This window comes from Lithobates pipiens, unplaced genomic scaffold (genome assembly GCF_037356315.1).
Source record: "Lithobates pipiens isolate NorthernLeopardFrog02 unplaced genomic scaffold, aLitPip1_a1.2 Scaffold_23, whole genome shotgun sequence".
NCBI classification, from domain to species: Eukaryota; Metazoa; Chordata; class Amphibia; order Anura; family Ranidae; genus Lithobates; species Lithobates pipiens.
Genome location: NW_027507785.1, coordinates 51,699,091 through 51,723,130, shown reverse-complemented (window position 1 = coordinate 51,723,130; position 24,040 = coordinate 51,699,091). Strand labels below are relative to the sequence as shown.

Sequence of the window (24,040 nt, the reverse complement as noted above, 5' to 3'; positions counted from 1 at the left end):
GGGCTAGGATGGGGGATAGAGGGAAGGGGAATTCGTGCTGGAAGGGGGCGGGGGGGGGGATTTGGAGTCGGGTGATAGGATTTGCGCATGGAGGGGAAATTTGAGGGGTAGAGAATTTGTGCTAGGAGTGGGATAATTTTTTTTTGGGGTAAGGGGTTGTGCTAGTAGGGATGATTGGCGGAATGTGTGCAAGGAGGGGAAATTTGTGGGGGCATTGGGCTAGGATGGGGGAGGGGAATTTGTGCTGAAAGGGGGGATAGGGAGTGTGGAGAGAGGATTTGTGCATGGAGCGGAAATTTGAGGGATAGAGGAATTGTGCTAGGAGGTGGAATTACACAGTTACAGAGTAGGTGAGGTTGAAAAAAGACCATTATATATATATTTTTTTTTAGCAGAGACCCTAGAGAATAAAATGGTGGTCGTTGCAATATTTTATGTCACACTGTATTTGCGCAGCAGTTGTTCAAATGCAATTTTTTGGAAATTTTTATTTTTTTTTATAATGTGAAAGATTTTACGCTGCGAGAATTGTGATTTTTTTATTCTAAGCAAAACAATCGTGATTCTCATTTTGGCCAGAATTGTGCAGCTCTATGTTTTTTTTGGGGTGGGGGGGCAGGATTTGTGCTGGGGGGCACATGGAGAGAGAGAGGTTTTGAGCTTGGGGGGAGGATGGGGAGCTAAGATTTGTGGTAAGAGGGGGCATTTCAGCACGGGGGCAGATTTTTTTTGGGGGGGGGGGATTTTCACCGACACATATTGCTCATACATCTTCGGGGGGTGATCACAATTTGGCATGTTTGCTCTGCGCTCTTTTTGGCCTTGTCCCGGCACTGAACCTGTTGACTGTCACATCTATGGGAAATCGAATGCAGTTTGCATGGATTGACTATTTTGTATCCATAGATGTAACAATGTAACAATGTAAAGTTAATCTTTTTTTTGGAAAGTTGGAGAAGATTTGGCATAGAGCGAATACAAAATCCAGGAGCCTGAATTGCATCCAAGGCCCCGCTGACAGCCGTCCTCTCCCCCGGATTCCTGCGAGGGAAGCTGAAGGCTCGATTTTCCCAACCCGCAGATCAATTTACAGTTTCCACTCAATCTTCACCACCGGAGAAAACCTCCAACATGACTGAGTCACCGGGGCGGCCCGGGACTCAATACAGAGCGCCGCGACACAACGCCGAGCGCAACCGCCAACTGGCACCGAGTCAATGGAGAGTCCTGGGGGACTGTACCTGGAAATGTCTGTCCCTGGCTGTCAGGACTGACCCACTTTACTGTACAAGTCTAGCAATGCTACCAAAAGCGCTGTGCAAACTGTTGGCACTATATAAATCCTGTATAATAATAATAATAATAATAATTCTGAAATCTCATCATCCAGGATTTCAGCATCATTGAAACTTCAGACGCAGCTTCCCATAAGAGAAGAATCCAATTGTTACTGCTATACAGCAAACACTGCAGCTGTGTTAAAATTGGTTAAAGTGTAAAGCCTCGTACACACGATCAGTCCACCTGAAACCCGGACACCTGATACAAAACACAAACTGTCCGGGTGAATCCCGGACAGGTGGCAACCCTACCGCCAGGACCTAGACAAGTTCCCGAGCCCGGGTCATGGAGGTGGAGGACCGGGTCTCCCACGTGGAAGAGGTGGTGCGGTCGGACTCCAGGGACATTCGGGCCTTGCAGCTACAGGTGCGGGCACTACAAAAAACGTGCCATAGACACCGAGAACCACCTACGGTGCAACAATATCCGCATCCTGGGCCTACCAGAGAGGGCTGAAGGCTCTAGGCCCACTGACTTTGCCGATAGGCTCCTGGCCGATTTATTTGACCTAACCAACCTGCCGCCTTCTTTCGTTGAGGAATGTGCCCACAGAGTTCCGCCGACCCCACCTAGGCCTGGGGCCCCACAGCGCCCCTTTCCTGCTATGGTTCCTTAATTATAGGGACCGGGACCGCGTCCTGGCTGCAGCCCGCTCCAAACCTGACATCGAGAATCGGCTGTTCTTTCCGGACTACTCCCAAGAGATACAGGTCCTTTTACTGAGGTAGGCAAACGGCTAAGGGAAAAAGGCATCCGCTTCAGTCTCCTCTACCCCAGAAGGCTGAGCATCACAGACGGCGACTGCACACGCTTCTTTGCCAACCCTGAGGTGGCATCGGCATGGCTGGACACCCGCTGAAATCCGCACAGATGTCACACTGCCCGGCTGAACCTCCACCCTGCCTTGTGACACCAGCTAAGTACATTATGTTCCCCCTCTCGGTGCTCAACAGTGTTGGTGACCCAGCAATTCTCCTTTGTGCAACACTGCTCCCCCTGTGTTGCTGGCACTGATTTTCTAAGTCCTGCTGGATCTAGGAATGCCACCTTTTCTTCAAGCCAAACACTTTAGTGGCACAGGACAACACTGTGGACTGTGGTATAAAATTGAACACTGATGTAAGGGGGGGTTTCTGCTCACCAAAGCCCCCCACTTACATCAGCATTCCCCCTTAAATCAGGCTTCCCAAAGCTCCTACTTACATCAGAGTCCACAGAGCACCCCTTACATTTGAGTCCCCCTTACCTTGGTGTACTCACTTGCTCAGGGGCGGGCCTATGCACATGGTGTTTGTGAAACTTGGTTAATGGGGAGCATAGGTGTGTGCAACCTGGGCAACAGGGGGAATCTGCGCTGCACTGGGTGAATAGGGTGTGCCCAGGCACTCCTAAGTTGGGAGAGGGGGGTTGCAGTCTGGTCTGAATAATGTGTCCAGGTTTCAGAGTGTCCGGGTGAATCCCAGACAGGTGGCAACCCTAGCTGGATCCCTTTGCCACACTCCTGTTCCCTCATTTCCTGACTCACCCTCCTCGTTATGCAGTTCCAGCGGTTCCCGCAGATATCTCTGTACTCTTACCAATTTCTACCCCAACCACCCCCCCACAGACTAAACTTTTGCTGGCATCCCCCCCCCCCCCCCCCCCCCACACTACTGGAGCCAGCAGGCAAGCCCCTACCCCACTTCCAGAACTCTGGAATTACTGGTTTTGTCACCATTGTCCTTCACAGGTTCCCCCCTTCTTTTTGTTTGGGAGAACCTCTGAAGTTTTAGGCATAGCATCGAACTATTACCGGTTTTAGTTTAAGTTTCAAGTTTTTGGGTACAGGCCCGGGCCTGACCACTCCCCATTTTCGGGGATGTCCTCAGGCGAGGGCAGGGAGGATACACTGTTGTCCTCGTGGGTAATATTTATGTTATTTGTTCATGTAATGCCACGTACACATGACCGGACTATATATATATGTATGTATGTGTGTGTGTGTGTGTGTGTGTGTGTGTGTGTGTGTGTGTGTGTGTGTGTGTGTGTGTGTGTGTGTGTGTGTGTATGTATGTATGTATGTATGTATATACACCATATCTTTTTGTTTTTATTTTAAAGAGGAAGTAAACCCTGATGGGTTTTACTTCCCATTTTTTCCCCTGCAAATTGAAAGCATATTTGGCTTTATTATGTATCTCATACTAGCCCATTATGTGGCACTTACCTGCCATCGAAGCCCGCGCCGCTCCCCCGCTTGGGGCCGCACCCATCTTCACCCCTCTTCCTTCCGAGGCCGCGGACTCCGGCTCTGTGACTATGACATCATCGGTGCACTACGAGGTAAATATCTCCTAAACGGCACAGATATTAGGAGATATTTACAGTACCTATGGGTAAACCTTAATATAAGCTTATCTATAAGTACAAGTTGCACAGAGGGGTTTACAACCACTTTAATATTTATTTTATTTAAAAAAAAAATGTACACTGTCTCTTTAAAATTTTCTTTAATTAACTTTATTGCCATCACAAGGGATGAACAACATCCCCTGTGACAACATGGGCTGGACAGGTCCTTTTTATGGAGAGATCCCTAATCAGCAGATGTGAGAAATCTCTTGGGAACGGCTCTACTGCTCCATCTGCAAGGGTTCCCAGATCATCGTACATCACATACACCCGTCCACCGAGTCAAAGGGAAGTGGAATGTTGCAGTTAAATTAGAACTCCAGCCAAAAGTAACAAGATGAATATTACTAACCCTTCAAACAGTGGTCTCCAAACTGTGGCCTGGGGGCCAGATGAAAAAATTATTCCATTCACTGACACCAACAATGGGGAATAATTCTTTCCAATAACACCAATGATAGAGCACAGTTCCTTCCATTGACACCAACAATGGGGCATAATTCTTTACATTGGTGCCAACGATGAGCCACTATTTCTTCCACTGTCACCAACAGGGGGCAACCGTCCTCCCACTGACACCAACAAAAGGACACAATTCCTCCCACTGACACCAACAAGGGGGCAATAGCCCTCCCACTGACTCCAATGAAAAGGCACAATTCCTCCTACTGACACCAACAATAAGGCAGAATTCCTACCACTGATACCAATGATGGGGCACTATTCCTCCCACTGACACCAACAAGGGGCAATAGTCCTCCCACTGACACCAACGAAAGGGCAGAATTCCTGACAAAATGGATTACTCATCGCTTTTAGTCCCAGTGACCATTGACACTAATGATGGGGCACTAGTCCGCCTACTGACACCTAGGGGGCAATAGTCCTCCCACTGACACCAACCAATCGGGCACAATTCTTCCCACTGACGCCAACAACGGGGTAGAATTCCTTCCATTGACACCAATGATGGGGCACTATTCCTCCCACTGACACCAACAAAAGGACACAATTCCTCCCACTTACACCAACAAGGGGGCAATAGTCCTTCCGCTGACACCAATGAAAGGCAGAATTCATCCCACTGATACCAATGATGGGGCACTATTCATCCAACTGACACCAACACGGGGGAAATAGTCCTCCCACTGACACCAACGAATAGGGCATAATTCCTCCCACTGACACCAACGATGGGGCAGAATTCCTTCCATTGACAACAATGATAGGGGACTATTCCTACAACGGACACCAACAAGGGGGCAATAGACCTCCCACTGGCACCAACAAGGGGGCAATAGTCCTCCCACTGAAACCAACGAAAGGCAGAATTCCTCCCACTGATACCAATGATGGGGCAATATTCCTCCAACTGACACCAACAAGGGGGAAATAGTCCTCCCACTGACACCATCGATGGGGCAGAATTCCTTCCATTGACACCAATGATGGGGGACTATTCCTACAACTGACACCAACAAAATGGCAGAATGCCTCCCACTGACACCAATGATGGGGCACTATTCCTCGCACTGATACCAATGATGGGGCACTACTACCCCCCACTGATACCAATTATGGGGCACTATTCCTCCCACTGACACCAATGATGGGGCACTATTCCTCCCACTGATACCAATGATGGGGCACTATTCCTCCCACTGATACCAATGATGACGCACTATTCCTCCCACTGACACCAATGATGGGGCACTATTCCTCCCACTGACACCAATGATGGGGCACTATTCCTCCCACTGACACCAATGATGGGGCACTATTCCTCCCACTGATACCAATGATGAGGCACTATTCCTCCCACTGACACCAATGATGAGGCACTATTCCTCCCACTGACACCAATGATGGGGCACTATTCCTCCCACTGATACCAATGATGGGGCACTAAAACTCGATCAAAGTTTTAACCGCTTAAAAAAAAAAAAAAAGTTTTGATATAATTTAACAGAAGAAAAATAGAAAAACATGCAATACACTCGAAGGGCCAGATCGGGATGAGATGGTTCCTGGAATTTGGGTTGGCACCCGTGGGACTGGAATAATGGTGGCAGGGTGACCCCATGTACACCGCAGGCCAGCGGACGGAGCGGCACGCCGTATATGAGCTGTTCCTGATGTGCTCGCAGGGGAGACGTGGGAAAGCGACCAGCTGTGAGCTCAGAGGCGGGTTGGGGCGTCTGTGACTCATTAGAGGAGCGGGGGGACAGAGGACGTGGGAAAACAAACTCAACTCTCCATGAAAACTTTATTTCCCTCCCCGAAAATACTTTACTGGCTACAAGAGGAGTCGCAATTCACTCGTTTGGCATGGATGAAATCCACAAACCTCTCATAAAACAAGAGCGGGATCCGAATCCATCTCCAGTCTTCTCGGGTGGGAAAAGACACTCCGAGGTGTAACAATGTAACAAACATTGGATCTGTACAGGCTCTTGAAGTATCTGTCTTGTATTTATCCTGAAGGATACATTCATTTTTTTTTATATTTTGGTGCCAATTCTAACCAGAAGAAGACAGGAAAGTAGCGCTCATATCAAAACCATTTGGTCCATTGAGTCCACATAGACTCTTAGGCTCAGGTTCACATATGTGCGTTTTTTTTATTGCATTTACAGATCTACAGAAATGCACTACAATCCATTTAACTATATTTCCTATGGCTTCCGTTCACATCTATACCGTTTCCTGCAATGCATTCTTTTTAAAACCTGCAGGGACTTTTTTAAGCTAGGCTCACACTTACGCAGGTTGCAGTTGATGCATTTTCCCACTGTGTTTTGCATTCTTGTCACTCTTGTTTTTTTTTGGGGGGGGGTTTTATACGTTTTACAGCGTTTTGCATTTTTGGGAGGTATCAGCATCAAAAGCACTGAGTTTTTGATGCGTTTCTGCTGCATTATCATTAAAGCATATGGAGCCAAAAAACGAAACCTGCTGCGGACAAAAAGTCCCTGACCCAGTGGCGGCTGCTTCATTAGGGGCGCAGGGGCACTGCACCCCCCAATCCATACCCCCGGCCCCTAATCTACATGCAGGGCACCCGACTCATGGATTTCACTGTTTTCTTGGGGTTTTTTTGGAGCACGCAATTAGAGCCTCTAAATAGCTTCAAAAAAGGGTGGGCTCAGGGGGCAGAGCACTGGGGGGGGGGGGGGGGGGTCAGGTGGTTTGTTGTTGACCCTTACCAAAAAACACACTGGCTGTGAACATGAACCATAATAAATCATGTTAAATGGTCTCTGCACAACTGAAAATGCACTAAAAAATGCATAGGTGTGAACTAGGACCCTTAGGTTAGGCTGCATGTTGCAGTTGATGCATTTTTCCAGCACCTTTTGCTGTGCATTTTTGAACACACATTTGACATTTTTTTTAAGTTTTGCGTATTTTTTATTCTATTTTTTGCTAATTGGAAAAGTTGTCAATGGGGTGCGACTTTAACACTCTCTGGCACTCAAGAAGCATCAAAGTAACATCAAAGTCACACTCCGTGAAGAGAACTGTCATACTTTCCAATTAGTTAGCCCCCCCCCAAAAAAAGCATCAAAAACGCAACACTTGTGTTTTTGGCGCGGGCCCATTGAAATCTATTACACGCAAAACGCAATCCGCTGTGGGAGAAAAAAAGCCCCTGAACCTTCTCAAAAAAAAAACGCAATGGCTCAAAACGCACAAATGTGAACTAGATCCATAGGAAGCCATGTTAAATGGACTGCAGTGCGTTTTTTATTTTTATTTTTTAAATGCACACAAAAAAACAAATGCATACCTGTGCAGCAAGGGTAGGGCCGGTTCACACTAGTGCAAACACAGACATCGCATGGGATTTGCACCGCATTGCTGTGCAGATCACATGCAACAGTTTGTATGGCTGAATTTGCATTGCATTTGGACTAAAATGTTCATTCTTCCAGGAAAAGTTGCTGATTTGGCATCAATTGTTCAGATCCGCTGTATTTCTAGAAAAGCACTCAGACAAGCATATGGCCGGCCTGTGACCTCATCAGGACCTCAGCGGTCTCCTGGTCACCGGGCAATGATTACCCTTCAGCACCTGAAGCGTGTTATCTCTGTCCTTGGCTGTCAGGCCCCCCCCCCCCCCCCCCCCCCCCCCCGCCTGGTGACCCCATAGTGTGAGGTGTCATTGTAGGCAGGAGATAGCTGTGCAGGTGTGCGCCAATAAACCCGACACCATACAAGTGTGTACACAGTGCCGCAGTAAAGGTCATTGTTCTCCCAGGAGGTGTCTGCTGTCCCAGGGCCAATCTCCTGTAATCCGGGCGACAGAGCTCACACTTCCTGGCTAGGTTGTCCTCACATTAGGTCAGCTCTGTTTCACTTGGAATTCAATAATAAAAAAAAAAAAAAGTAATTTAGGGCCCAATGTTACATGCACTGGTGCAATGCGGTGCCTTTTATTTATCCTGATGGATGTGCATTGTAATGCTCTGCCAGAAATGTTGCGTTGCCTCTTTTCTGGTGTGTTCTGGTACACTTTGCAGGTCATTCAATTTGAATGGGCCACCTTATCGCAACGCACATTGATGCATGGCATAAAGTAACGTATCACAGTGGTGTGACAGCACCCTTAGACTGTACCCATAGGTTACATTTTATTTTTTATTTTTTTCAGTTTTGGATTGAGTAGTGTTTTACTATTGGCTACCAAAATGCGATAGACCAACTGTAAGAGCTTAGCAAATGTGCGGAAAAAAAACATCCACTTGAGGTCCCTCAGCCAGGACCACTTATGGTGTAGGGCAAGGGTCTCAAAACTTTCTAATCAAAGGGCCAGTTTACTGTACTTCAGACTTTAAGGGGGCCAGATGTGGTCACTGGGAGAAGAAAATGTGCCCGCATCAGTTGGAGTACATCGTTTCCTACTGTTGGTGTCAGTGGGAATAACAGTGCCCTAACATTGGTGTCAGTGGAAGGAATAGTGCCCCATTAGTGTCAGTGGGAGGAATAGTGCCACATCGTTGGTATCAGTGGGAGAAATAGTGCCCCATTGGAATCAATGGGAGGAATATTGCCCTATCATTAGTGCCAGTGGGAGAAATAGTGCCCCATCATTGGTATCAGTTGGGGGAATAGTGTCCCATCCTTGGTGTCAATGGGGGGAATAGTGCCTCATTATTGTATCAGTGGGAGGAATAGTGCCCCATCATTGGTATCAGTTGGAAGATTAGTGCTCCATCATTGGTGTCAGTGAAGGGAATAGTGCCCCAATCTTTGGTTTCGGTGGGAGGAATAGTGCTCCACTGCTGGTGTTAGTGGAAGGAATATGTCCCAGTATCAGTGGAAGTAAATACATTCCTATTGTTGGTGTCAGTGGGAAGAATAGTGCCCAATCATTGGTGTCAGTGGGAGGAATAGTGCCCCGTCATTGGTGTCAGTGAGGGAATAGCGACCCATCATTGGTGTCAGTTGGAGGAATCACCCCATCATTGGTGTCAGTGGGGGGAATAGTTCCCCATCATTGGTGTCAGTGGGGGGGAATAGTGCTGATATCAGTGGGAGGAATAGTGCCCCATTTTCTGTGTCAGTGGGGGGGAATAGTGCCGCTATAAGTGGGAGGAATAGTGCCCCATCATTGGTGTCAGTGGGGGGAATAGTGCCACATCATTGGTGTCAGTGGGGGGGATAGTACACCATCATTGGTATCAGTGGGGGGAATAGTGCTGCTATCAGTGGGAGGAATAGTGCCCCATCATTGGTGTCAGTAGGGGGAATAGTGCCACTATCAGTGGAAGGAATAGTGCCCCAAGGGCCAGATAAAGGCAAGCAAAGGGCTTGGAGACCACTGATGTAGGCATTGGTTGTCAACTTACAAAGTGTAGGGAGCCTCCACTGTGGCCCCTGGCATCAGCAAAGGGCCACACAAAATATTCGGTATATGAAATGCTACTGAAGACTGTCTCAGACTGCAGAATTACTGGAGGAAACTGTCAGAAACTAAGGACATGCTACAGGTGTGGGTGGAGGAATGCTACAGGAGACAACTGGAGACCAGGAACATGTTACATGAGACGGCTAGAGATCACCGCCATTTCAAAATCAACATTTCTACTGCTGACTGCCAGGGTTCAAGGGCTTCATGGCCACATGTGGCCCTCAGACTGCAGGGTGGGCATCAGAAGTTCAGGAAAATGAACAGGAACTGATTTGAGGATAGCTGACCCTCCAGTTTCCTTCCCAATTCGATCGTCCACAGGGACACAAACTCCAATTACTCAGCAATAAAGTCTAAAGCCTTGTACACACGGTCGGAGAATCCGTCGGAATGTGTCCTATCGGACCGTGTTGTCGGATAATCCGACTGTGTGTGGTATGCATCGGACTGATTCCGTCCGAATCTCCGTCGGACCCAATTTTCCAACATGTTGGAAATATTTCCTGACCAATTGGGCCGGTCGGACCTAATCCGATCATGTGTAGAGCATTTTGATCGGACCAAGTGCCACGCATGCTCAGATCAAATTCCTACATCAAAGCTATTGGCTACTAGCCTGAATGTAGTCCCATCGTAACGAATTTGCGTCATCACGTTCTGAAAGATCAGATTTTTCGCCAACTTTGTCCGACCGTGTGTATGCAGCAGTTTCGGACAAGATCCGATGGACAAAATCCGACGGATTTGGTTGTGGAAATCTCCGACCGTGTGTACAGGGGCTAATGAGGGAGCAATTTTATATGCAATCAATATTGTCGATAGATTTACTGCCTGATCAGAAATACAATTGAAAAAGATTGTTTGATATGCTATACACTTAGGCCGCGTACACACGGGCGGATTGTCTGCCCAACTTAGTCCGCTGAATCGTGTTTCAGCGGACAATCCGCCCGTGTGTGGGCTTCAGCGGACTTTTTCAGCGGACAGTCTGACGGACTTTGTCTTTCGGAATTTCGGTAATTTTGTCCGTCCAAACTTGGTTTTGTCCGTTCAAACTTGGTTTCAGCGGACAGTCCGCTCGTGTGTAGGCAAGTTGGACGGACTAAGTATGGCGCATGCTCAGAAAGGATTTACACGGCCGAAGGTTGCATTGCAGTGTATTGGACGCCGTTTTTCTAGTCCCGTCGTACGTGCTGTACACGTCATCACGCAAGTTTTCAGCGGACTGTCTGTTCATCGTGTGTGGTCAAGTCCGTTCATTCAAAAGTTGGACGGACTGTCTGTCGGATTGTCTGACGAACTTAGTTGGGCGGACAATCCGCCCGTGTGTACGCGGCCTTACTGATATGTGTAATGTTCCTATAAAATTATCAACCTTCTTATTTTCCATCCAGAATGGTTTTTGATTATATCGATTGGTAAACTCTAAGGCCGCGTACACACGCGGGGACTGTTCGCTCAACTTTGTCCGTCAAACAGTTTCAGCGGACAGTCCGCTCAAAATTAGCATGGACGGACTTGCCCACACACGACGAACGAACAGTCCGCTGAAACCGTGCGCGATGACGTGAACGGCACGTACGCCGGGACTAGAAAACGACGTCCTATACACTGCAATGCAAACTTCGGCGTGTAAATCCTTTCTGAGCATGCGCGGAACTTAGTTTGACGAACAAGCCTACACACGAGGGGACTGTTCGCTGAAACAAAGTTTCAGCGGACAGTTTTTCGGAATTTCCGAAAAACTTTGTTCAGCAGACTGTCCGCTGAAACTGTCCGCTGAAAGCCCACACACGAGCGGACTGTCCGCCGAAACACTGTTCAGCGGACAAAGTTGAGCGAACAGTCCCCGCGTGTGTACGCGGCCTAAATGTATTTTTTTTTATTTTGATAATTCATAGATCCAATCATATTGTTTGATTCTGCGAAGAATAGTTCGATCATATCGCTATGTACTGTATATGGCCACCATTAGATGGGGCACAGCGTGTTCGGGGCTCACCCATATCATTGCACATTGACAAGACTCGGGTTTAGCTCTGTATCAGGGCAATCCACTACCAAGTACCAACTGTTGCAGTTTTATGTTTGTTTAATACAACATTGTATCAATATAAAACATTTCACTTTATTTGGATTACTTCTGTTGTTTAATAAATAAAAAGATATAAAAAAAGATATTATCTAAACTTAGAACTTCCTGTTTCTTCTATAGTTATGATCTATGACTATGACACGATAAATGGATTTCTGAAATTTACAGTGAAATTTACTCATCACAAATGTTGCGAGGAATAGAAGCATCATCTTATATTTCCAGGGTCAGCGCTTAGTCATGTCACATGTGCGAAGCTGGTGGAGACATCCCCAAAAAGACGCGCAGCTGTAGTTACAGAGAAAGGCGCTTCTACAAAGTATTGGTTCCACTAGATTTTAGTTAGGGGTATCAGAGTAAAGGGGGGCTGAATACAAATGCCCCCCCACACTTTTCACATATTCATTTATAAAAAAAATGTTGAAAACCATTTATCATTTTCCCTCCACTTCACAATTCCCTGCCACTTTGTGTTGGTCTATCTCTATCACATAAAATCCCAATAAAAATAAATTTTATGTTTTTTGTTGCAACATGATAAAATGTGGAAAATTTCCAGGGGTATGAATATTTTTTCAAATATAAATTTTATTAGTATTTCTATTTTCATAATAAAATACAGGAAAATCCTAGAACAACTGTGGTCAACATAGACCCCATCACAAACATGTGGGATTCGTAGTGAGAGTTACATTCCATCCGCAATATAAAACATCCAGAATATTGCAACAAATAGGTACAGTACTAGAGCGCTCCTAAAATTAGACCATGAACATTTCTGTTTCAGTGCGCCAGTATCTGGAATATCATCCCAAGCAGTCCATCTCTCGTCAAGTGGCGAGTCTTTCGTAGTCAGAATGACCACGTCCCCCACTACCCCACGCTCACCCAATAACTGAGTATAAAACCAACAGTTGAGGAAACCAAAGGTAGAAAGATAGAGAGAGAGAGTAAAAAAATAAAATGTTAAAATAAAATAAAATACGATGGGTGGGAAGGAAAAGGGGGGGGGGGGGGTAATGAATACTTTTTCAAGGCACTGTAGATCTATACTCACACAAATAATGTTACGGAAAATAAAAAATACAAAACATGTATGTGTATATTATTATTATTAGTATACAGGATTTATATTGCGCCAAAAGTTTGCACATCGCTTTACAACATCGGGGAAGACAAGTACAATTACAATACAGGAGGGATCAGAGGGCCCTTAGAGCTTACAATCTAGAAGGGAGGGTCAAGGGGAACAAAGGGTAGTAGCTGTGGGGGGGATGATCAGATGGACAAAATGAAAATACAGTTGTTAGGTGTGGGTAGGATAGGCTTCTCTGAAAGTTATGAGTGTATATATATATCTATAAACACACACACACACATTACATATGTATATATATATATAAACACACACATACATATATATATATATATATATACACACACACACACACACACACACACACATACATACATACATATATATATATATATATATAGGCAGACTCGGTGGTCATTTTTCTGCTGCCACTTTCCTATGTTTTCAACCACTGTGACTCAATGGGGGTTATTTACAAAAGGCAAATCCACTTTGCACTTGGAAGTAAAGTCGCTGTAGATCCAAGGGGGACATGCAAGGAAAATAAAAAACAGGATTTTAGCTTGCACATGATTGGATGATAAAATCAGCAGAGCTTCTACTCATGTCAGATCTACCCCTCAAGTTTACAGCGACTGCACTTCCAAGTGCCCTTTCAGTGCAATTTCAAGTGCGCTTTGCACTTGTAATTTGCACTTGTAGTGCAAAGTGGATTTGCCTTTCGGAAATAACCCCCATCATAGGTGTGCCTGGGCACACCCTAATAACTATGTGTGGTGCAAATCCCCCCTACTGCCCAGGCTTTCCCCACCTTATTGGCCCCGCACCTCATAGTGCTGCTGGCTTCCTTCCTCTCTTCCCCGAGCTGCTGCAGGGTATGTTTCAAGATGGAGAGCAGGGGAAGGGGCTAGTAAATATGTAACTTACCAGCTCCTTCCTTTTCTAAATGAACACATTGGGGGTTATTTATCAAAGGAAAATCCACTTTGCACTACAAGTGCACTTGGAATTGCAGTCGCTCTAAATCTAAGGGGTAGATCTGAAATGAGTGGAAGCTCTGCTGATTTTATCATCCAATCATGTCCAAGCTAAAATGCTGTTTTTTATTTTCCTTGCATGTCCCCCTCGGATGTACAGCGACATTACTTCCAAGTGCACTTGCCGTGCAAAGTGGATTTTCCTTTAGTAAATAACCCCAAGTGAGTACACTCGCTCACTGTGTCTGAAGAGTAGTACAATGTGTTTACTATGCTTCTGTTTGTGAATAACCAGGAAGTACTCCGCACAGAGCACTTCCCATTCATTCACTGTCCGGTGCAACTGAGGCTGCAGAGAAAGGCGTTTGTGTCTGAGTTTGTGTCTGAGTTTTGGGGCACAGACCCTATGACCCCCATTGACGGCAAAAAAAAAAGAGTATACTGAGGAAGGACTTTTCAGACTTTCAATACGAATGCGTGAATAAAAATATAACTGTATAGGGCCAGTTTTAGTCACAGGTGTAGTTTGAGTTCTGTTATCTCGTGGGGAGGCCAGTAGTTATTGCATGACATCATTCTCAGCTCTGCTGCCTCCCACCTTGTTGGAGGTCCGGGTGTTCACACTCTCAGCTGAATCCCTCGTAATACAGAATAAATCCAACTGGGAGACCAGGGGCCCCTTGTTAGATCCCCAGCAGGTGTGCAGACCCGGGAAAACGGATTTCCACACTGGAAACATATAGAAACCATCAGCAGTCCAACTCTCCAACAGCTGCTGAAAACCAAAATACCAATTTTGGAGTGGACTGACCCTTTAACTTTGTATCCTCCACTGAGATGATTCCTTGATAACCTGGGATCATTGTAAGGCTCAGTATAGAGATCATTGTACAGCTCAGTATAGAGATCATTGTACAGCTCTGTATAGAGATCATTGTACAGCTCAGTATAGAGATCATTGTACAGCTCAGTATAGAGATCATTGTACAGCTCAGTATAGGGATCATTGTAAGGCTCAGTATAGAGATCATTGTACAGCGCAGTATAGAGATCATTGTACAGCTCAGTATAGGGATCATTGTAAGGCTCAGTATAGAGATCATTGTACAGCTCAGTATAGGGATCATTGTACAGCTCAGTATAGAGATCATTGTGCAGCTCAGTATAGAGATCATTGTACAGCTCTGTATAGAGATCATTGTACAGCTCAGTATAGGGATCATTGTACAGCTCAGTATAGGGATCATTGTACAGCTCAGTATAGAGATCATTGTACAGCTCAGTATAGAGATCATTGTACAGCTCAGTATAGGGATCATTGTACATTTTAGCATAGAGATCATTGTACAGCTCAGTATAGGGATCATTGTACAGCTCAGTATATGGATCATTGTACAGCTCTGTATAGAGATCATTGTAAGGCTCAGTATAGAGATCATTGTACAGCTCAGTATAGAGATCATTGTACAGCTCAGTATAGAGATCATTGTACAGCTCTGTATAGAGATCATTGTACAGCTCTGTATAGAGATCATTGTACAGCTCAGTATAGAGATCATTGTACAGCTCAGTATAGGGATCATTGTAAGGCTCAGTATAGAGATCATTGTACAGCTCTGTATAGAGATCATTGTACAGCTCAGTATAGAGATCATTGTACAGCTCAGTATAGGGATCATTGTAAGGCTCAGTATAGAGATCATTGTACAGCTCAGTATAGGGATCATTGTACAGCTCAGTATAGAGATCATTGTACAGCTCAGTATAGAGATCATTGTACAGCTCTGTATAGAGATCATTGTACAGCTCAGTATAGGGATCATTGTACAGCTCAGTATAGGGATCATTGTACAGCTCAGTATAGAGATCATTGTACAGCTCAGTATAGAGATCATTGTACAGCTCAGTATAGGGATCATTGTACATTTTAGCATAGAGATCATTGTACAGCTCAGTATAGGGATCATTGTACAGCTCAGTATATGGATCATTGTACAGCTCTGTATAGAGATCATTGTAAGGCTCAGTATAGAGATCATTGTACAGCTCAGTATAGAGATCATTGTACAGCTCAGTATAGAGATCATTGTACAGCTCAGTATAGAGATCATTGTACAGCTCTGTATAGAGATCATTGTACAGCTCAGTATAGGGATCATTGTACAGCTCAGTATAGGGATCATTGTACAGCTCAGTATAGAGATCATTGTACAGCTCATTATAGAGATCATTGGACAGCTCAGTATAGGGATCATTGGACAGCTCAGTATAGAGATCATTGTACAGCTCAGTATAGAGATCATTGTACAGCTCAGTATAGGGATCATTGTACAGCTCTGTATAGAGATCATTGTACAGCTCAGTATAGGGATCATTGTACAGCTCAGTATAGGGATCATTGTACAGCTCTGTATAGAGATCATTGTACAGCTCAGTATAGGGATCATTGTACAGCTCAGTATAGGGATCATTGTACAGCTCAGTATAGGGATCATTGTACAGCTCAGTATAGGGATCATTGGACAGCTCAGTATAGAGATCATTGTACAGCTCAGTATAGAGATCATTGTACAGCTCAGTATAGAGATCATTGTACAGCTCAGTATAGGGATCATTGTACAGCTCTAAATAGGGATCATTGTACAGCTCAGTACAGGGATCATTGTACAGCTCTGTATAGGGATCATTGTACAGCTCAGTATAGGGATCATTGTACAGCTCAGTATAGGGATCATTGTACAGCTCTGTATAGGGATCATTGTACAGCTCTGTATAGGGATCATTGTACAGCTCTGTATAGAGAACAGCAACAAATAATAGGATGTAATACAATTTTGGAAGGAATCATTGGGGAAGAAACTTTTAGGAAGACATTTTGGCAGGCTGAGGCTGAGCGCACAGACCAGCTGGGGGGCGTAAAAGTCTAGAAAGAGCTGAAATATTGCCCAATACATTTAGATTTTCTTTCATTTCCATACAATAAAGGCCAATTTTCAACAAATTGGGGGAAACGCGGGGCTCAAGACACTTTCCCGTTCCGTCATCCCATAAATGAAAAAACGATTAGATGTCATTTTATTGCCTATTTTGCATCTAGAAACACGGAGCACCTTCAAAATCCAACGTCTCATTTATAACGGTATACTCACAGCGAACGTTCTAAGTGTAATTTTTTACATACAGTGGTGCTTTAAAGTGTATCTCTAGCTAGAATGTTATTTTTAATTATTCAGGATAAAATCGTTAATTGTTAGTGCTCCTTTCATAGGGAATGGTTAGAAACCCATTTTTTGCTGTCTGTATCCTGTTGGGAATATTTCCCCTGACTTTCTGTCCAAGTGTCACTTACAGGAAATTTGAGGAAATCCCCATTCTGTTGTCACGGGTGCTGCTTTACTCATTGGAAGATTTCCCCTCTTCTCCTGTTGCAGCAACAGCTGTAACATTTTGGGTTTCCCCTTACTTTTTGTCTTGTGACGTTGGTTACCGGAAGGGCCTACTTGACCATCAATGTAGGGAGCATTCTTCCCAATGACCACCAGTGGTGGCCGGATGCTCACAATTTTTGCAGGGGCACAAACTAACTGAAAAATTCCGGAAAAAAACCCCCATCAATTGCAGCCTCACTGTATCATCAATCGCAGCCACTGTGCCATCAATCGCAGCCACTGTGCCATCAATCGCAGCCACTGTGCCATCAATCGCAGCCACTGTGCCATCAAACACAGCCACTGTGCCCATCAAACACAGCCGCTGTGCCCATCAACTGCCGCCACTGTGTCATCAAATTTATTCGAACATTCTTCTCACTGATCACCAATGTAAGGAACATTCTTCCCACTGACCACCAATGTAAGGAACATTCTTCTCACTGATCACCAATGTAAGGAACATTCTTCCCACTGACCACCAATGTAAGGAACATTCTTCTCACTGATCACCAATGTAAGGAGCATTCTTCCCACTGACCACCAATGTAAGGAACATTCTTCTCACTGATCACCAATGTAAGGAGCATTCTTCCCACTGACCACCAATGTAAAGAGCATTCTTCCCACTGACCACCAATGTAAAGAGCATTCTTCCCACTGACCACCAATGTAAGGAACATTCTTCTCACTGATCACCAATGTAAGGAACATTCTTCCCACTGACCACCAATGTAAGGAACATTCTTCTCACTGATCACCAATGTAAGGAGCATTCTTCTCACTGATCACCAATGTAAAGAGCATTCTTCCCACTGACCACCAATGTAAGGAACATTCTTCTCACTGATCACCAATGTAAGGAGCATTCTTCTCACTGATCACCAATGTAAGGAGCATTCTTCTCACTGATCACCAATGTAAGGAACATTCTTCTCACTGACCACCAATGTAAAGAGCATTCTTCCCACTGATCACCAATGTAAGGAACATTCTTCTCACTGATCACCAATGTAAGGAACATTCTTCTCACTGATCACCAATGTAAGGAACATTCTTCTCACTGATCACCAATGTAAGGAACATTCTTCCCACTGACCACCAATGTAAGGAACATTCTTCTCACTGATCACCAATGTAAGGAACATTCTTCCCACTGATCACCAATGTAAGGAACATCCTTCCCACTGACCACCAATGTAAGGATTCCTCCTACTGACCACCAATGCATTCTTCCCACTGACCACCAATGTAAGGAACATTCTTCCCACTGACCACCAATGTAAGGAACATTCTTCCCACTGACCACCAATGTAAGGAACATTCTTCTCACTGATCACCAATGTAAGGAACATTCTTCCCACTGACCACCAATGTAAGGAACATTCTTCCCACTGATCACCAATGTAAGGAACATTCTTCCCACTGACCACCAATGTAAGGAACATTCTTCTCACTGATCACCAATGTAAGGAACATTCTTCCCACTGATCACCAATGTAAGGAACATTCTTCTCACTGATCACCAATGTAAGGAACATTCTTCTCACTGATCACCAATGTAAGGAACATTCTTCCCACTGATCACCAATGTAAGGAACATTCTTCTCACTGATCACCAATGTAAGGGACATTCTTCTCACTGATCACCAATGTAAGGAACATTCTTCCCACTGATCACCAATGTAAGGAACATTCTTCTCACTGATCACCAATGTAAGGAACATTCTTCTCACTGATCACCAATGTAAGGAACATTCTTCCCACTGATCACCAATGTAAGGGACATTCTTCTCACTGATCATCAATGTAAGGAACATTCTTCTCACTGATCACCAATGTAAGGAACATTCTTCCCACTGATCACCAATGTAAGGAACATTCTTCTCACTGATCACCAATGTAAGGGACATTCTTCTCACTGATCACCAATGTAAGGAACATTCTTCTCACTGATCACCAATGTAAGGAACATTCTTCTCACTGATCATCAATGTAAGGAACATTCTTCCCACTGATCACCAATGTAAGGAACATTCTTCCCACTGATCACCAATGTAAGGAACATTCTTCTCACTGATCACCAATGTAAGGGACATTCTTCTCACTGATCACCAATGTAAGGAACATTCTTCTCACTGATCACCAATGTAAGGAACATTCTTCTCACTGATCACCAATGTAAGGAACATTCTTCCCACTGATCACCAATGTAAGGAACATTCTTCCCACTGATCACCAATGTAAGGAACATTCTTCCCACTGATCACCAATGTAAGGAACATTCTTCCCACTGATCACCAATGTAAGGAGCATTCTTCCCACTGATCACCAATGTAAGGAACATTCTTCCCACTGATCACCAATGTAAGGAACATTCTTCTCACTGATCACCAATGTAAGGAACATTCTTCTCACTGATCACCAATGTAAGGAACATTCTTCCCACTGATCACCAATGTAAGGAGCATTCTTCCCACTGATCATCAATGTAAGGAACATTCTTCTCACTGATCACCAATGTAAGGAACATTCTTCTCACTGATCACCAATGTAAGGAACATTCTTCCCACTGATCACCAATGTAAGGAACATTCTTCTCACCGATCACCAATGTAAGGAACATTCTTCCCACTAATCACCAATGTAAGGAACATTCTTCTCACTGATCACCAATGTAAGGAACATTATTCCCACTGATCACCAATGTAAGGAACATCCTTCCCACTGACCACCAATGTAAGGATTCCTCCTACTGACCACCAATGTAAGGAGCATTCTTCCCACTGATCACCAATGTAAGGAACATTCTTCCCACTGACCACCAATGTAAGGAACATTCTTCCCACTGACCACCAATGTAAGGAACATTCTTCCCACTGATCACCAATGTAAGGAACATTCTTCCCACTGACCACCAATGTAAGGAACATTCTTCCCACTGATCACCAATGTAAGGATTCCTCCTACTGACCACCAATGCATTTTTCCCACTGACACCTGATGAATTGGCTTTCCAGACCAGGAATTTATTTCAAGGTTTCCTCTGGGGTAAGAATGTTGCTGGTTTATGGGTCTATTTATAAAGCAGTGGATGTGACTTCCACCAACATTCTCTGATGGAGAATCAATCACTGTCACTTAGGAAACAGCACGAGGAAGATTCACCTGCAAAGAATATTTGTTCTGCTGACTGTCAGATGCTCTTTATTATAAATACTGTAAGCTTCTATGTGTTTAGTGTTGCTGCACCCGCTAGATTTGGCATAAAGCGTTGGGTGGATTTACAGTGATTGTAAAGTCTACATTTTTTTTCTTTAAACTAACAAATGGGGGTTTATACTTACCTGCTCTGTGTAATGGAATTGCACAGGGTGACCCTGAACCTCCAGTTCTCGGGTTCCCTGCCAGCACTCCTGGCTCCTCCTCTTCTTGTTATGCCACTATAAGAAGCTGCTTTCTACCGTGGCACACCTGCGTGCCTGACCCCAACCCATCCTGCCTGTGTTTATTGAGGCACAATTAAGGCATGTGGGTACAATCAAGAGTCAATCAGTGATAGTGGTCATCAGCAAGGCTAGGCAGCTTCCTTGGCAACTGTGGCAGGTGGGGGGGGGCACAGAAAAAAAAAACAGTTGCAACCTATCCTTCTGAAACTTTCAGACGTGACACTGACAGGCAACGCCTGGGCAACCTGTCAGAGTGAATAGCCATGTGGGCACAATCAAGAGTCAGTGACAGTGGTCACATGGGCCAGGGGGGGTTGGGCAGGAGGGGAAGCTGCCTTGGTAAGTGTAGCAGGAAGGAAGGGGGCACAAAAAAAGCAGGAGGTGCAACCTATCCTGGTGAAACTTTCAGACGTGACCCCAACACCTATAGGCAAACTTGGAGAGTTAAAAGGCATGTGGGCACAATCAAAAGCATGTGGGCGCAATCAAAATCAAACAGTAGCTGGGCCAAGGGGTGGGCAGAAGGGAAAGCTGCCTCGGCCACTGTAGCAGAAGGGGCACAAAAATGACAGGAGTTGTTGCAACCTATCCTTCTGAATTGTTCACAGCTTATAGTGGGGTTAATTTGGCCTTGGGTACCAAAGGACATTGCCCTGGCACAGGTTATCATGGTAAAGCTCGACCATATACAGCAATAAATACTCAACAGATGTTTGAAACCTTCCCCATATTTTAGAAAGCAACAAAAGAGATACCCTTCAAGTAGAGGGATTGGGACTTGCACCCTCCTCAGAAACATAGTACCAGTATGCACTGCAACCATCCTAAATACCCATCACCCCGACCCCAGTGCAATATACACTATATTGTCAAAAGTATTGGGACACCTGCTTTTACACGCACATTAACTTTAATGACATCCCAGTCTTGTCCGTAGGGTTCAATATTGAGTTGGCCCTCCCTTTGCAGCTATAACACTCCACTGGGAAGTCTGTCCACAATGTTTAGGAGTGTGTCTATGGGAATGTTTGACCATTCTTTCAGAAGCACATTTGTGAGGTCAGGCACTGATGTTGGTTGAGAATGTCTGGCTCGCAGTCTCCACTCTAATTCATCCCAAAGGTGTTCTATTAGGTTGAGGTCAGGACTCTGTGCAGGCCAGTCAAGTTACTTCACCTCAAACTCGCTCATCCTTGTCTTTATGTACCTTGTTTTGTGCACTGGTGCACAGTCATTTTGGAACAGGAAGGGGCCGTCCCCAAACTGTTCCCACAAAGTTGGGAGCATGAAATTGTCATAATGTCTTGGTATGCTGACGCCTTAAGAGTTCCCTTCACTGGAACTAAGAGGCCAAGCCCAACTCCTGAAAAACAATCCTACATCATAATCCCCCCCTCCACCAAATGGTTTGGACCAGTGCATAAAGCAAGGAAGACACTGATGAGGAAGTTTGGGGTGGAGGAACTTGACTGACCTGCACAGAGTCCTGACCTCAACACAATAGAACACCTTTGGGATGAATTAGAGCAGGGACTGCAAACCAAGCCTTCTCATCCAAAATCAGTGGCTGACCTCACAACTGGCTTCTGGAAGAATGGTCAGACATTCCCATAGACACACTCTTAAACATTATGGACGGCCTTCCAAGAAGAGTTGAAGCTGTTATAGCTGCAAAGGGCGGACCAACTCAATATTGAACCCTACGGACTAAGACTGGGATGCCATTAAAGTTCATGTGCGTGTAAATGCAGGTGTCCCAAAACTTTTGTGAATATAGTGTAGTAAAAATAATTTCAGTTTGACATATAAAGGGTAGGGGACTTACCTTGATGCTCCTCTCACTATTGGTGCTCTTCCCTGCACACTTGGGCCCTCCGCCTTGCACCACACTATCCAGCACCTGCACCAGCACCTCCCCATCATCCTTCTTCTCGAAACAGCTGCTCCGCGCCTCGCGGATCTCCTTCCCCACGTCGCGGAGCCGGTAAGCGCACACCGCCATATCCTTCTGACCCTCGAACACCCCGAACACCCTTCCAGGCTCCGCGAAAACAGACACCAAGCGCCCATACAGGGTCCCCTCGGGCCCCGCACAGCGCAGCCCCAGCTGGATGTAGGACTCTGTGAGCTTGCGGGTGTCCCCCCGCGGGTCCGGCGTCAGGCAGAGGCGCGCGATGGCGCTGCTGGGCCGGCTCTCCTTCCCCGCGGGGGCGGGCTCTAGGTTCATGGCCAGGTAGCCGAAGCCGTCCTGCTGGAATGCCCGGATGAAGACCAGTCGGATGTTGCGCTTGTTGCCTTGCTTCACCTTGAAGATGTTGTCGTCGGAGGGGCTGATGTCGAAGGTGAAGAGCTTGTTGGGGGTGGCGGTGTTCAGGGCCCGGATGGAGATCTCGGGGCTGTTCTCGAACCGGTGGTCCACCACGCTCTGGTTCCAGAAGAAGAACTGGCTGCCGTAGCCGGTGTAGCTGGCCCCGACCAGGAGCCTGGTGTCGGGGCCCTTCAGCAGGAGCCCCACGGTGGAGGCGTTGGCATGGTTGGCGGCGACGTTCAGCATGCTGGGCACCACGTTGCTCGGGGGGAACGGCACTGCGGGCAGGGAGATGTTGCTCGGGCGCCTGAACTGGCACAGACCCTGGTAGACGGATCCGCAGGTCAGCAGGAGCCCCTGCTCCTCGTCCAGCTCCAGGATCTTGTTGTAGTTGGGGGTCAGAGCCCGCGGAACGTCGCAGATCGAGTCCGGGACCTGCGGAGCGTGGCAGAGCGGGGAGTCCAGCACCGGGCCGGTCACCTCCTCCACCTCCGCCCGCAGATCCCCGCTCCGCAGCTGGTACAGCCGGTTCACCGCCGCCAGGTACATCCGCCGCCCCGCCGAGTCCACCGCGAAGTTGTTGGTGGGCTGCGCGGAGCGGAACGTGCCGAGGAGCAGCAGGTCGGCCGCGGAGCCCACAAGGTGCAAGAAGAGCAGCTGAGTCCACAGAGCCATGGATGGGCACCGGGGGGAGGGGAGGGCTCCTTCAACTTCGGGGGCCACAATGACAGCCCTGCATGGCACCACCGCTCCGCCGACTCTGATCACTAAACTACTACTGGAGGAGTATCAGAGAGACACTGCCCCTCCCCCAGTCCGACCCCATCCCCCCCCCCCCTTCCCTTCCAACCTCAACTCTCAGACTTCCCTCTCCGCTCTCTCATCCCTCCGCACACACAGAGCCCCCCAATTCCCTCCCGGTATCCTTCTATATATATCCCGGTATTCTGCTTAGATCCCCTCTATACCCCCAACCCAGACTCCCCTCCACCCCCCCGTATTACCCTCTATACCCCCAACACAGACTCCCCTCCTCCCCCC

At 46.2% G+C, this 24,040-nt stretch overlaps 1 protein-coding gene across 1 annotated transcript in view; it reads right to left on the bottom strand.

Annotated features, from left to right (window-relative positions):
* Positions 1 to 23,779, bottom strand: part of PLXND1 (plexin D1) — a gene marked incomplete in the record, with an annotated part of 185,350 nt that extends 161,571 nt beyond the window's left edge. Inside the window, 1 exon segment of the mRNA XM_077451599.1 lies at positions 22,517 to 23,779. Within this exon segment, the coding sequence (XP_077307725.1) occupies positions 22,517 to 23,674 (1,158 nt within the window).
* Between the last annotated feature and the right edge of the window lie 261 nt (positions 23,780 to 24,040).